This window comes from Hyposmocoma kahamanoa, unplaced genomic scaffold, assembly GCF_003589595.1.
Source record: "Hyposmocoma kahamanoa isolate Upper Pololo Valley unplaced genomic scaffold, ASM358959v1 204, whole genome shotgun sequence".
Classification (NCBI taxonomy): domain Eukaryota; kingdom Metazoa; phylum Arthropoda; class Insecta; order Lepidoptera; family Cosmopterigidae; genus Hyposmocoma; species Hyposmocoma kahamanoa.
In genome coordinates, this window is record NW_020653728.1 from 2199281 (window position 1) to 2211985 (window position 12705).

Here is a 12705-nt window from a genome sequence, read left to right on the forward strand (position 1 = left end):
CATTATTGAACATAAAATTTGATTCTCTATACGTCAATAAAACCGTCGTTAGAATATTGTAGATAACAAGCAAAAGATATCTACTTAACTACTTAACTCAAAATGAGACAAGAAATAGTCCTTATTCAAAAATATGAAACCATTTTTCCTCTTATATTTTTAAATATGTATAGTTTGGCAAGTAGGAAATAACTTATACATAAATTTACACAGATCTTTCACGGGAAGCGAGTAATGCGTAGTTCGTCGATTATGAGAAAACACACTTTTTGAGTTAATACACTATGGTATTACCAGTGCGATATTATAATACGAGTACTATATATGCATACTGCGTATGGTTTTCGTTAGTCATGTGGATATGTTACCTCCGGTCTTTCTTAACATGGAAAAAATTTGAAAATAAGTAAAAAAACTAATTAATAACTTTTGTAACAATAGTGAAAAATAGGGTGGTTATAGACATAACTGGTTGATGACTTTACCATCTCAGTCACCCGTGACTATGGGATCTGTAAAGAGCCCTAAACGTTGGTTTGCTTGAAAATAAAAACAAATATACGCGATTTAGATTTTTAAAAAATGCTTCATTTCATAACTAAATAAAAAATAATAAAAAACTTTACTTGTGCTCAATTTACGGGAATGAACTAGAAACTCAAACTAAGGTCAAGGAACTAACCTGCAAAATCATATAACTAGGCTGTCATAAATCTTGCTAAATAGTCAACGCAGCGTACAGTCGACGACAAAAGTTTTATCGCCCGCCCGTAAAACTTTTTGAATATTTACGATTTTTTTATGAGATATTTTTTTATTTCATTAATTCCGTTTATTGTCTTCACGTTGTGTTTAAGCGTGTTGGCGATAATTTATGGGATATTACACGCACTTAGTAAGATACAAACTATAACACAATAATGATATTTAAATGTAATATACGGACAACGGCACATCAGACTACACATTGACGTGTCTTGTTCCGATGCACTGGAGGCGATTTTCGAACAAAACTGTGTAGTCTGATGTGCCGTTTTCCGTACATAATAATATTCTCCTTGTAATCATAGTCATCAATCTATTAAGGCGAAATGGCATCATGGTTATGTAGGCTTTCAAGCGTGTGAGGCAGATGCTGAACATTTATCTTTTTTTTAATTTGCATTCAGGTAACAAAGACCCATAAATACATACCTTATAGACTAACATACATAATAATACAATAAAAACGCTACTGACTAATTATTATTTACACGTATTGTCATGAAGGTCGACAGATGTTGAGTTGGTACTCTCACCACAAATGAATTAAAATTTACATAGAGGCGGGACACCAACTGCTCGACCGTCAGGGTAGGATTGGCTTGCACCCGTATATACTCCACAATATCGGCAGACTTTGTGAAGTAAAGAAACCGTGACACGTATAACAACGTCGTCGGTATCGCTGGACGCACTAAATTGTTAGGGCCAGACGGGGCGGTGCCACTAAGGTTGCGGCTGGTGTACTTCTTCCTTTCCACCTTTTTGAAATCGTCCTCATCGCACTGTTCAACTCTTCTCGGTGTTACTGATGATACATTTCCAGAGATGAGTATCCGCTTCATTTTCTTCCCCTTTGTTGGTAACTGCCTGGGTTGTGGTTGTGGAGCACTGGATCGGTTAGCAGCGGCAACAGCAGCGTAGTCACGTGGAGGGGTCAACATGCTTACGCGTGACCACTCCAGGCGGAAGAACGAGACGCACGAAACGCACGTAGTGACAGTGGTTGGCGACGTATGGACCGACTCAAAAATGCCGATAGATGCGTTTTGCGCCCCGCGACATTTAGGGACGTTATGTCTTTCAGCAGCTTGGTGCCGTCGACGTGGTTGAACGTGACAGGGGGCAGCTTGTGCAGCTCCTTCGCCACGAAAGCAAGCACGTTTTCTGGGTCGATCTCCTGCAACAACGTGATGATGTACTGGAGGCTCTTCGCTCCTCCATCCCTCCGGCAAAATGGCATCTGCTCAGCCTTGCCAAGCATACGGAAAAGCAGCGCCTTGCCACTACAAATCTCATCTTCCTTGAAATTTGATTTGCAGACCGGCACGATACTGATCTCATCAATAGTGTCGACGGCGTGTTGGATGAACGCCAGCAGTTCATTGGCTATGAGTTGCTGGGAACCCATAGTCATTAAGCGCAGCGGCTATTGCCGCGCGGGTCGCGAATTATTATAATTCTTACTGTGTACTGGACCACGTCCGATCCGACCACTCCCACTTTTAGAAATAAAATGTACTCTCTTACTGTAAAATAAGTTCCTAGTACATGGCAGCGTAGCAGCAGTAGCGCTCCTTGGGAAATAATTCTTTCAGGGAAGTACTGCCACCTTACCTATTTCTGCCGCCAAGCAGTAATGTGAGCATTACTGGGTTCCGGTTTAGAAGGGTAAGGGTGCTGGTGAAATTACAGGCACATGTGACTTGTGACCTAATGTCTTAGGGTGACGGGTACAGTAGCAGAGCCACCTGAAATCTTTGCGGTTTAAAGCTCTGGATGGCACTGCAACTGTTATGGACAGGAGATTTGCTTACCACCAGGCGCACGACTGTATGGTCCCAATTATGCGGAATGTGTCCATCGTACATTTTTGCATATGACTAACATATTCGGTCCATTTTGTGAAACGTTGTTCTATGTCGTAAAGTTGTGGTAAACTTTTTTTTTGGAGAAGCACACGGCCTTTTTTTCTTTTTTTTTTGACGAGGGGAAATCTTTATGGATACCCCTGAGCCCAGGGAGACTCAGGGGTTATGTGGGGACTCTCCCTTCAGACTGGAGGGCCTACCCCACTAAAACCCCCCCGGGTTTCCCTCTCGCCGGTTGAGTCGTCGCCGTGAGATCAGTGAACATTCACCACGACGCCGCCCGGCCGCCCTAGCTTACGCCAGGGCTCCCGCGCCGACGGAGGGGCGAGTCGGTTGTCCTCCGATCCGCCCCCCAGACGAGTGACATACAGTCCCCGTCTACACACCTCTAGGGTGTGCTGCGCGGTGTCATCCGCAGCGCCGCACTCGTGACACGACGGGGACGGTTCCCTCCTCGCCACCTTGTGCAGGTAATGACCGAAGCAGCCGTGCCCGGTCAGCACCTGCACAAGGTGATACGACAGTGGCCCGTGGGACCGGTTTACCCACTCTACGAGGACAGGGCGGATCGCCTCTATGGTACGAGCGCCATAGGGGGGATCCGCCAAGCTCTCTTTCCACCGGTCCCGCATGCAGAAGCATACGGCCTTTTTTTTTGCCTGCCTGATGGAAAACGGTCACCGTCGACTATGAACGCCTGCAACACCAGTAACATCACGAGCGCATTGCCAACCCTGTAGGAGCCTTCTCAACCCCGTTTTGAAGGACTCCATGCTGTATTCCAGTGAGAAAACCCCGACAGAGAAGTTCATTCACAACCTAATTGTACACGGGAGGAAGCTCCTTTGAAACTGTACTGTACGAGATCGACTCGGTTCCAGAGTGTGAGGATGGACTCCCTGCTGGTGGCGAGCGGTGCGGTGATAAAACATTGCTGTTGGCATCATGTCAAACAATTCTTCAGAATATTGGCCATTGTACAGGCGATAGAACGGACATAGGGAGGCAAAGTCTCTCCTCGAAGACAATGGTTCAATAACGTCTGTAAACACAGGATCGTCAACAATCTTTGAACCATGTAAAAGGGCCCGAGCTGGTATGCGGAAGCTTCCGCCCAAAGATGGCAGCAGTATTCCATGTGGGGCGGACTTGTGACTTATAAAACAAAAAATCTATACAGATGTTCGATTAGCTCAGAACCCTGGGTAGATTTAACATTTTTATGCAAATTACATAAAGTCGACAATTGCCTACGTGTTTACGAGTTTATCTTATATAATAATAATAATAACAACCGTTAAAGGCAGTTAAAGTAAATAAAAGTTATGTATTAATTAATTTGAAGTTATATATCTAATTAGAAGTAAACATTTTCGTAAAAGGTCCGCGCCCTAAGGCATTGTGCTTGTTTTTCTCTTTATTTATCTGCAAGTGAGAGGTAAAGTACCTTATGTCTTTTAACATATTGTCGAATTTAGATGTTTCTACAAACATTGCTTTTTAATACGAAAAAATACGCAACGGTAAAAGACATTGAGTCCTATCGTCGTTTGTTTTTCAGCCATCATTTTTTATTTGACCTTAAAATTGCTTAAGGTCAAATAAAAAATGTTAAGTTAGGAAAACGCGTATACGTATACGTGCGGGTGTGAAGGACGGCAAAGGGCGACATATTCATATGGCTTAGCGGGATCGTTGGGTTAGTTTAGTTAGCTCGGTTAGCTTAGGTCGCAGTGTGAACTGAAGTATGATTAGATGCCCTGGGTACGTGAGCTAAGCTAAGTTAGCTTAGCTTATTTCGCGGTGTGGCCTACGCTTAAAACGCTTTGTAGTAGAAAATGCTATATGGCACTTAAAGGTCATAATTATTAATACAAAGATCGAACACTCAGAAAAAATTCTATCGATCCGGCCGGATTCGAACCGACGTCTTCTAGCATACCGTGTCAGTCGCTATACCAACTAAGCCACGAAACCAGCGAACCTCACGAATTTTTCAATGTGCTTGGCACGTATCTTTGTATTTGGTTTTTCAACGACATTTTAGCCGTAGCGCCATCTATGAGAAATCTATGTTTCGTCACCCAGTCAGATACCTTTACAGCTCCCAGGCTGGCTTAACTTAAAGGTTGTTTACCTCTAACCATTTTGGTAACCTCATAATTTAAAATATGACGTAAAAAAATCACATCTGATACGCCGAGAACACTCATGGGGGTTATACCGTGGTTCCTATTCTGGCCTAGTACGGAATGTCGGTTTTCTCCAGAAGCACATCAGTGGACTTTATTTTTACCGGACTTCAAAAACGGAAGGGTACTCAATTCGACTAAATCTTTTTTGTGTTGGAATAAACCTGTTACGCAATTTCAATGATTATATTTTTGTTGGAAAAGGGGTACCTCAGTATTGGTCTTTATTAAATTTGAGGAAAATATTCAATCTCTAAAGGTTGCAAATTAGAAAATGAATCCGGTTTATTGGATTTCACCCACTTTTCGCTAACCGACCTCATCAAAACTTGGTAAATAGACATGGTTCCACAAACTTTTGAGGTCGGTTTTTTTATAAAAGTTATAATTTATTATTAAGCTATAAACTGCCTCCGTGGCCGAATGGTTACCATGCCTGACTGCCACGCAGAGGTCCCAGGTTCGATTCCCGGGCCGGGAGAAATGTTTGTATGGCCTACATTCATTTCTCTCGTGAGTTTGGGTGTAATTTGTGGTTGTCCATGACACCCGCGATACAGGGTTTCCCTATCTTTTTTCATGTTATGAAATGATGGTACTTACTGTTGTGCGCCTGATGATAAGCAGCACGCCTACCCATCGCTGTTGCAGTGCCAGTCAGAGCTATAAATCGTAAAGACCTGAACGACACTGCCACTGTGCTCGTCACCCTGAGGGCGTGTTCCCGTTAGGTCGGTCCGTTTTATTTATCATTGGATGACTGTCGCATCTATCCAGTTCCCATATCACGACTGGCTGTCGTGACTGTGTCGTGGATGTTTGTTTTATCGAATGACTGTCGTGCCTAGCTGTTACCACTAGACCGTGACCATAATTTATCCGTTCACGGCAGTCGCCTTGACGTTTGCACGACAGAATCATTTGAAGCTGCGACTATCTGTCGCAACGTCAAAAAAGTCGTGAATGAAAGTTACTTGTGTTGTTCTACATGTGAACCACTTCATTTAAATATACAACCCACGACACTTCAAACTGCATTTTTTTCTTCAGTACTTTAGTATTTTCATCAGATGGAAAATAATAAATCTTTATAAAATACGCAAATGTAGTAGACATAGGAAGTTGGGTAATGCAACAAAGGTTCCATTAATGCAGAGTTTGCAGAGACTATTATAGTCTTTGATAGGAATACCCCATGCTATAATTGGCCAGGCTTCGATAGTGTACATAAAGACTTGAGTAAAAACAAGTAATTCATAATTCTTCTCCCATTTATTTATAGTAACTTAGGTTGTATAGAATTTGACAGTAACAAAATAAGTGATAGCGATATCATACCATGCGTTGCGTCGGCAATCAGACGCCTGTCAGTACGTAATAAACAAAGTTGAGAAATCACTTGCACTTGTAGATTCACTAGCATCCCTTTCAAAACCGGGACCTTGGAGACAGATATTTAACCGCTCACGCGATGCGCTCCTCCTACCGCAAAATGGCGGCTATTTGGTTTCGCAAAATAGAAAAGGATTCAGTTTAAATACAAGTTTTTATAAATAAAAATTATTATTCTGCATTGCTAAATAAATACCCTCCGTACTACCAACATAAACATCTCAAATAAAATGCAGTAATACACCGCCAATCCTGCACTTAAAAAGCACTAATGAAATTTTTGGTGTACTTGGATAATTATGATAATATTCGGTTTGAATGGTTCTAACGTTTACCATGAAATTACTCCTTAAAGTATAGTTTATAAACATTTATATTCAGGGTAAACTTAAAAAACGCTACTTACGGTATGTTTTCAATAAATAAACACCGAAATCACCAGCCCAAACAATAACACACACGATTGTCGTGACGTATTTTTGAAGTTGTTTTTTTTTTTAAATGACAGACCCAGGCATACAAAACTTTATGGTTTGCTAGAGTAGTTACCGAAATAGCAATTAGTATTAGTTCTTTTACCTGTTATAACTTTGATATCCGATAAATCGGTATAAAATCATCACCGGCACCTCTAGGTGTGCATGCGTCTACGCCTGTATGTATCTCGTGAGCGGATATATAGTAGCAGTACTTTCCTGAACAGCTCTTTCACAAAGAACTCTACTGCTACCATAAATCTTCATAGTGTGAAGGGTCCCAGAATCACCGTTATCCTGAGAGGAGACGATCGTTCTCTCTTTCTATAAAGAGGGATCACTGTTACCAAGATTGTGTAACCACTTAACTACCACAAATGAATATGTTTCTGCATTGTTCCAGATGACGAACATGATCAGCTAATATGACATCGCATGTCTGACATCATGGCGGTGAGGACGAGATTCCTTTTGGCGCTGCTTCTGGCAACGGTAAGTACCGAAGATGTTGCCCTGATCCCGATTGGAATCTCAACTTTAGGTTATTGACATACCACCAGACCGCAACGTGTTTTATTATCTCTGCCTCGGTCCAGTCCGATAGGATGCAAAATTCTTTGTTTGAATAACTGTATCACGACCCATGTTATTTGACCCTTTTCAAGGGCACAATGAATGAGCAGTTTCTTGATCATTATACTGTTGGTCCAGATGAACAGGGTATTCTCTACAACAATACAAATTTTTCAGGAGAGCGATTTTTAAATTTCTTCTAGTATTATTTCAGCCGCTATTGTTATTTAGTTCTCATCACCTATATGTATTTAAAGCCTACAAATTTAACAGTACTTTCGAATACTTCTTATTCCTATTCAGTTCCATAGTTGTGACAAAATCTTGAAATTGTTCAGAGAGGTCTGTAATATTACCATTTTGAACATAGAATATTTGTGATTCAGAGTTTTAAACTATTCATGCTTAACACTTTTAAAGAAAGAAGGAATAACATTCAATTAAATACATCTTTGAGGAACCTAGTAGCATCTCAAAAAATACTCTGTAGTAGTAGATTATCGTGATAATTCAATGAAAAAAAAAATCCCAAAAAAGGTATTACTATAATAATCGTCTGCGTTCTAGAAACAAATATTTTTAAAATACACTTACGTTATAACGAACCATGCTGTGTTTTTAACCGACTTCAAAAAAGGAGGAGGTTCTCAATTCGACTGTATGTTCTTTTTTTTTGTTTTTTTTTTGTATGTATGTTACGCGATAACTCCGGTATTTGTGAACCGATTTTCATGATTCTTTTTTTGTTGGAAAGGGGGTACTTCCATAGTGGTCCCATTCCATTTTGAAGGAAATCATCCGCCTAAGGATGGCTGTTCACGCGTGAAGATTCATTTTTATAAATAGCGCCTAACTTTAATTTAGGAGCAATTGCTTTTAGCAATTATTTAGTTGATTTTGCTATTTCTCCAATTCAAGGCGTTTTTCCCTCGATATACTTTGAGTAGTGTCGTAGTGAGAACCTATTTTTATTATCTCCAGTATCAAGTCCTGTAGAGTGGCATATTTCAATGAAACTTAGTCGGTTTTTTTAGTATTCTGTACTGAGATTATATTATTAAAATTATAGTTTTCATACCCTGTTCAACAAACGATGACGACTATAGCTTCGCGTGTAAAAGGACTGTGTTGATCAACGTTTGGGGCCAAAATGTGCAAAAAGTTCAGATATACTAACTACCCTGCTTCTCGCGCCATTTCACGTCTGATCGTAATAAGACCTTGTTCATTAGAAAGATCTCGATTTTTGTAATACGACTGCATTGTGAAGTAAAAAATACAAATTATTGAGTCGATACCCTGTACATCCAAAGCAACGATATACATTTACTGCCTCCGTGGCCGAACGGTTACCATGCCGGACTGCCACGCAGAGGTCCCAGGTTCGATTCCCGGGCCGAGAGAAATAGTTGTATGGCCTACAATTATTTCTCTCGAGAGTTTGGGTGTAATTTGTGGTTGTCTATGTGTGTGTCCATGGCACCCGCGACACAGGGTTTCCCTAGTGCGGGGCTATGTTGAGTGTGTGCGTTATTTATTTATTTATTTATAATTATTTATAATTATTGTGCCATTTATTAAAAAAAAAAAAAAACATAATCTCCATCTTTGGATTTTTTTATGATATCAATCAACTGACGGGAGGAATAAGTCGTGCGTATGATAAGCGATACGTATACCAACAACTGCTGTATTGTCACTTAGAGCTTTGTATTACAAAGATCTGAGGCGCACTGCCTCTGCGCCCGACACCCTAAAACCTAAAGTTGACAAGTCCCATGCGTCTATACTTTCATCAGCACCCTTACCCTTCTAAACCGTTAGAAATACTTTTTGACAAGGAGCTCTAGATACTGCTAGTAATACTGTGTCTATTTTTTTATTACACAAATAAATTTATTACAATTCCAGTGAGATATAAATAACGTATTCAGTAAGTAAACTATTCAATTTGCCCCCAACGTGGAATGTAAAACAGATGTAAATAAACGCCAGCGTCTACTTGGCAATCAAAACCGTGTAATAGATGGCGCCTCATTTGCTCGTGCCATTAACGCTTGCTAATTTGTTTTCCATGCAAATTTAGTGCCAGACACAGAAACTGCAAGGTACAGATGTTATAATTAGTAGAGTGGAATAATAAAGATATTTTTTTTTACCAAGCGACGTGATGTACAACTCATGCTTCTGGTGGTAAGCGACACGCCTGCCTATAATAGTTGCAGTGCCACTCAGAGCTTTAAATCGCAAAGATTAAAGGCGGCTTCAAATGATCTCTTCTAGTCCACTTCTAATGTCTATCAAAGTGTATAATAAATGACCGTAGTTTTAGTAGACGAAAATTACGACCTATTATTTATAAAAAAAGTAAAGAAACTGCTAACAGAAAGATGTTATCATGCTGTTTCAGAATTTATTGAGTATAATAATATTTAAAAGTTTAATTCTTGATTATAAGTACATCCTCCTCTGCATTTTTTTTCAGTTGCTGTGCTCTATATATGGTCTACAATGATCTGTCTGTTTTTTTGGCGGGGGGGAAATCTTTATGGATACCCCTGAGCCCAGGGAGACTCAGGGAATATGTGGGGACTCTCCCTCCAGACTGGAGGGCCTACCCCACTAAACCCCCCCCGGGTTTGCCTCTCGCCGGTTGAGTCGGCGCCGTGGGATCAGTGAGCATTCACCACGACGCCGCCCGGCCGCCCTAGCATACGCCAGGGCTCCCGCGCCAACGGAGGGGCGAGTCGGTTGTCCTCCAATAATAACCTACCACCTTGTAAATGCAATGAGGTACTGAAATTGAAAGATTTGAAGAATACTGCCTCCGCGCCCGTCATTCCGAGTCTCAAGTAGACAAGTCTCATGTGCCTGTAATTTCACCAGATGCAAGATAATAAATCTTTATTATTTCTCTATAAAATACGCAAATGTAGTAGACAAAGGAAATCGGATAACCTAACAAAGGGTTCCATTAATACAGAGACTGTAATCTTTGAAATAGGAATACTCTGCGCTTCAATTGGCCAAGTTTTTACCCAATCGCCAATGTTCAAAAAACTCAAGTTACTAGGTACCAATAATGGTAATTCATAACTCATTTACTTGTGGAAACTTAGGTTGTATAGAAATTAACACTAAAAAAATAAGCTGCCAATAAAACTGCCTCCGTGGCTGAAACGGTTATTATACTGGAAAGTCGCGCAGAGGTCCCGGGCTCAAATCCCGGGCCGGGAGAACTATTTGTATGGCCACCATTTATTTCTCTCTTGAGTTTGGGTGTAATTTATGATTGTCTGTGTGTGTGTCCATGGCACCCGCGATACATGGTTTCCCTAGTGCAGGGCTATGAGTGACGCTGCCGCTGCATTGTTATACATTAGAACTACATGCCACATGGTGCGCGTGGCGGCGGAAAGAAAGAACGAAAAATTGTTTATTCCGGTAATAATTTACAGCACAGTACACACACATTATGTGATGTGGCACATAACACAGGACAATTATACAAGACTATTAATAAATAATTCGACTAATTAACTAAATAAATTAATACTAAAATTAGAACAATAGAATGTGCTATTACGGAATCCGTTTGCCACTCAGCGTATGTCGTCACACTGAAAGTGCTACGTGTTGATTTTCAGTGGATAACCGCACACATACGCGTATTGAACAAGGACCCAGGAGACGAAGCGGGGCGGGGTATTGCGGTACGTAAGTGGCGTTAGAGCTACATGGGCATTGCCGGTGCGTTGTGTCATTGTAACGCTATGATTTCAACGCACCAATTGCTACACGAGGAATACGGTGTCATAAAGTAACGTCGCTTACTTACGCACTTTCGCTTTAGTATCTACCATTGAATTTATTGAATATACAGATACATTTACATTGACAATACAGTTAGTTAGTTTAGTTTAGTTAGTAGTAAGTTTATTCGTTTTTGAAACATGGAAAATATCATCGCGGGGCACATATGTCACCCAAATTGAGGATAGCGGGTGGAAGTTTATCATCTCTGCCTTCTCCTATAAATGACATGTGTGATGGTATATATGAATGCGTAAATTATTGAGATCTTTTTTTAGTTCAATCTTCAGAAATTTAAAAAATTTAATGACGATGTAAAATTGCTTCCGATTATAAGATCGACGGTTCGTACGTTTGTGAACGTTTTGCTGCTCTGGCTATCTAACAGTGAAGGAAAACGTGTCGAAATCTGTATGACGAAGGACGTTTAAAACCAAGGCCAACTTGGCGGACTACAATCTAAATTCTATCCTCAGAGGAGAAACGTTGTACGAAAATAATAATAGTGGTAATAACAATAAAATTTAACAAGCAAATCTACTACTAATGTTATTGATACTGAAAATAAAAGGGCGCGTGTCTCAATTTGGAGTAGCAATTCTTATGTTAGCGCGGGAATGATAGTCGCCTACTAATTAAATGAAATGCGCCTACTAAATAAATAGACATTAGGTTGATGCCTTAAAGTGCTAATTGGCTTAATCCACGAGGAAAGCTAATAATTACTTCTTTATTAAAGTTTTGAGTGACGTGTTTATTTCGTCTGTTCAAAAGTGTTTGGACTTTGAATCGTTCTTACCGTCAGTGGTATAAGGCGTAGTAGCAGTAGAGGTCCTTGTGAAAGAATTCATCCGTGGATGTAAGGGTGTTGGTGAACTACAGGCACATGGGCCTTGTTAACTTTCTGTTTCAGGGTGACGGGCGTAGGGGCAGTGTTTGTTAGTGCATTTTTGAAAGTTGAAACTTTAAGTGACACTGGAACTGTTAGAGCATTTGCGTAATACGTCCGGTTCGTATCAGTTTCGAATCTGAGAAATGACTGTCCGAAACGACAGAAGTGTCCGAAGTGTCATTTTATCTCGAAGTGTACGAACAATATTTGTTCGTCCCGCCATATAATATCATAATTGCGCCATCCTCTTTCTACCAACGGGGTAATGGACGCAGGCCAGGGTTCCAACATTGTTGTAAATATGTAAAGGCGCTGCTGGTGCTGGTTGCGTTCAATAGTGCAATAAATTGTTACATCAACAAATCTACAGGTACATCTCATTTACACAACACTCACGGTCATATAGCACCGTTTTATTTAGCTTTTATAAATGTTTTTTTATTTAACACCAAGGTTAATCTAACTATGGTCGGTCTTTTTTGAATATGAAGTAAAATGGAATTTACAGGGTTGCCAGGTTACGTAAAATTTTAAATAGTCATGTAGTTGTTGTCGACAGCTTTATCGATAAATTGTGAAAGTAGCATTGACTTACAATTATATGGACGTCGGGACCGCGCTAAAAAGTGTCCTTATAGGGCGTTAAAATCGTATACAGAGCATCATTCACGCTTTAGTCTTCGTTTGTTCGACTGACAGCGAAGCAAGCAAAATTAGACAGTACTGCGATGACA

At 40.4% G+C, this 12705-nt stretch overlaps 1 protein-coding gene across 1 annotated transcript in view; it reads left to right on the top strand.

Moving 5' to 3' along the window:
* Nucleotides 1–7113: 7113 nt before the first annotated feature.
* LOC113227250 (ADAMTS-like protein 1) overlaps nucleotides 7114–12705 on the top strand; it is a gene marked incomplete at its 3' end in the record, with an annotated part of 291597 nt that continues 286005 nt past the window's right edge. Inside the window, exon 1 of the mRNA XM_026460145.1 lies at nucleotides 7114–7185. Coding sequence (XP_026315930.1) covers nucleotides 7129–7185 — 57 coding nt within the window. The remainder of the gene's footprint in view (nucleotides 7186–12705) is intronic.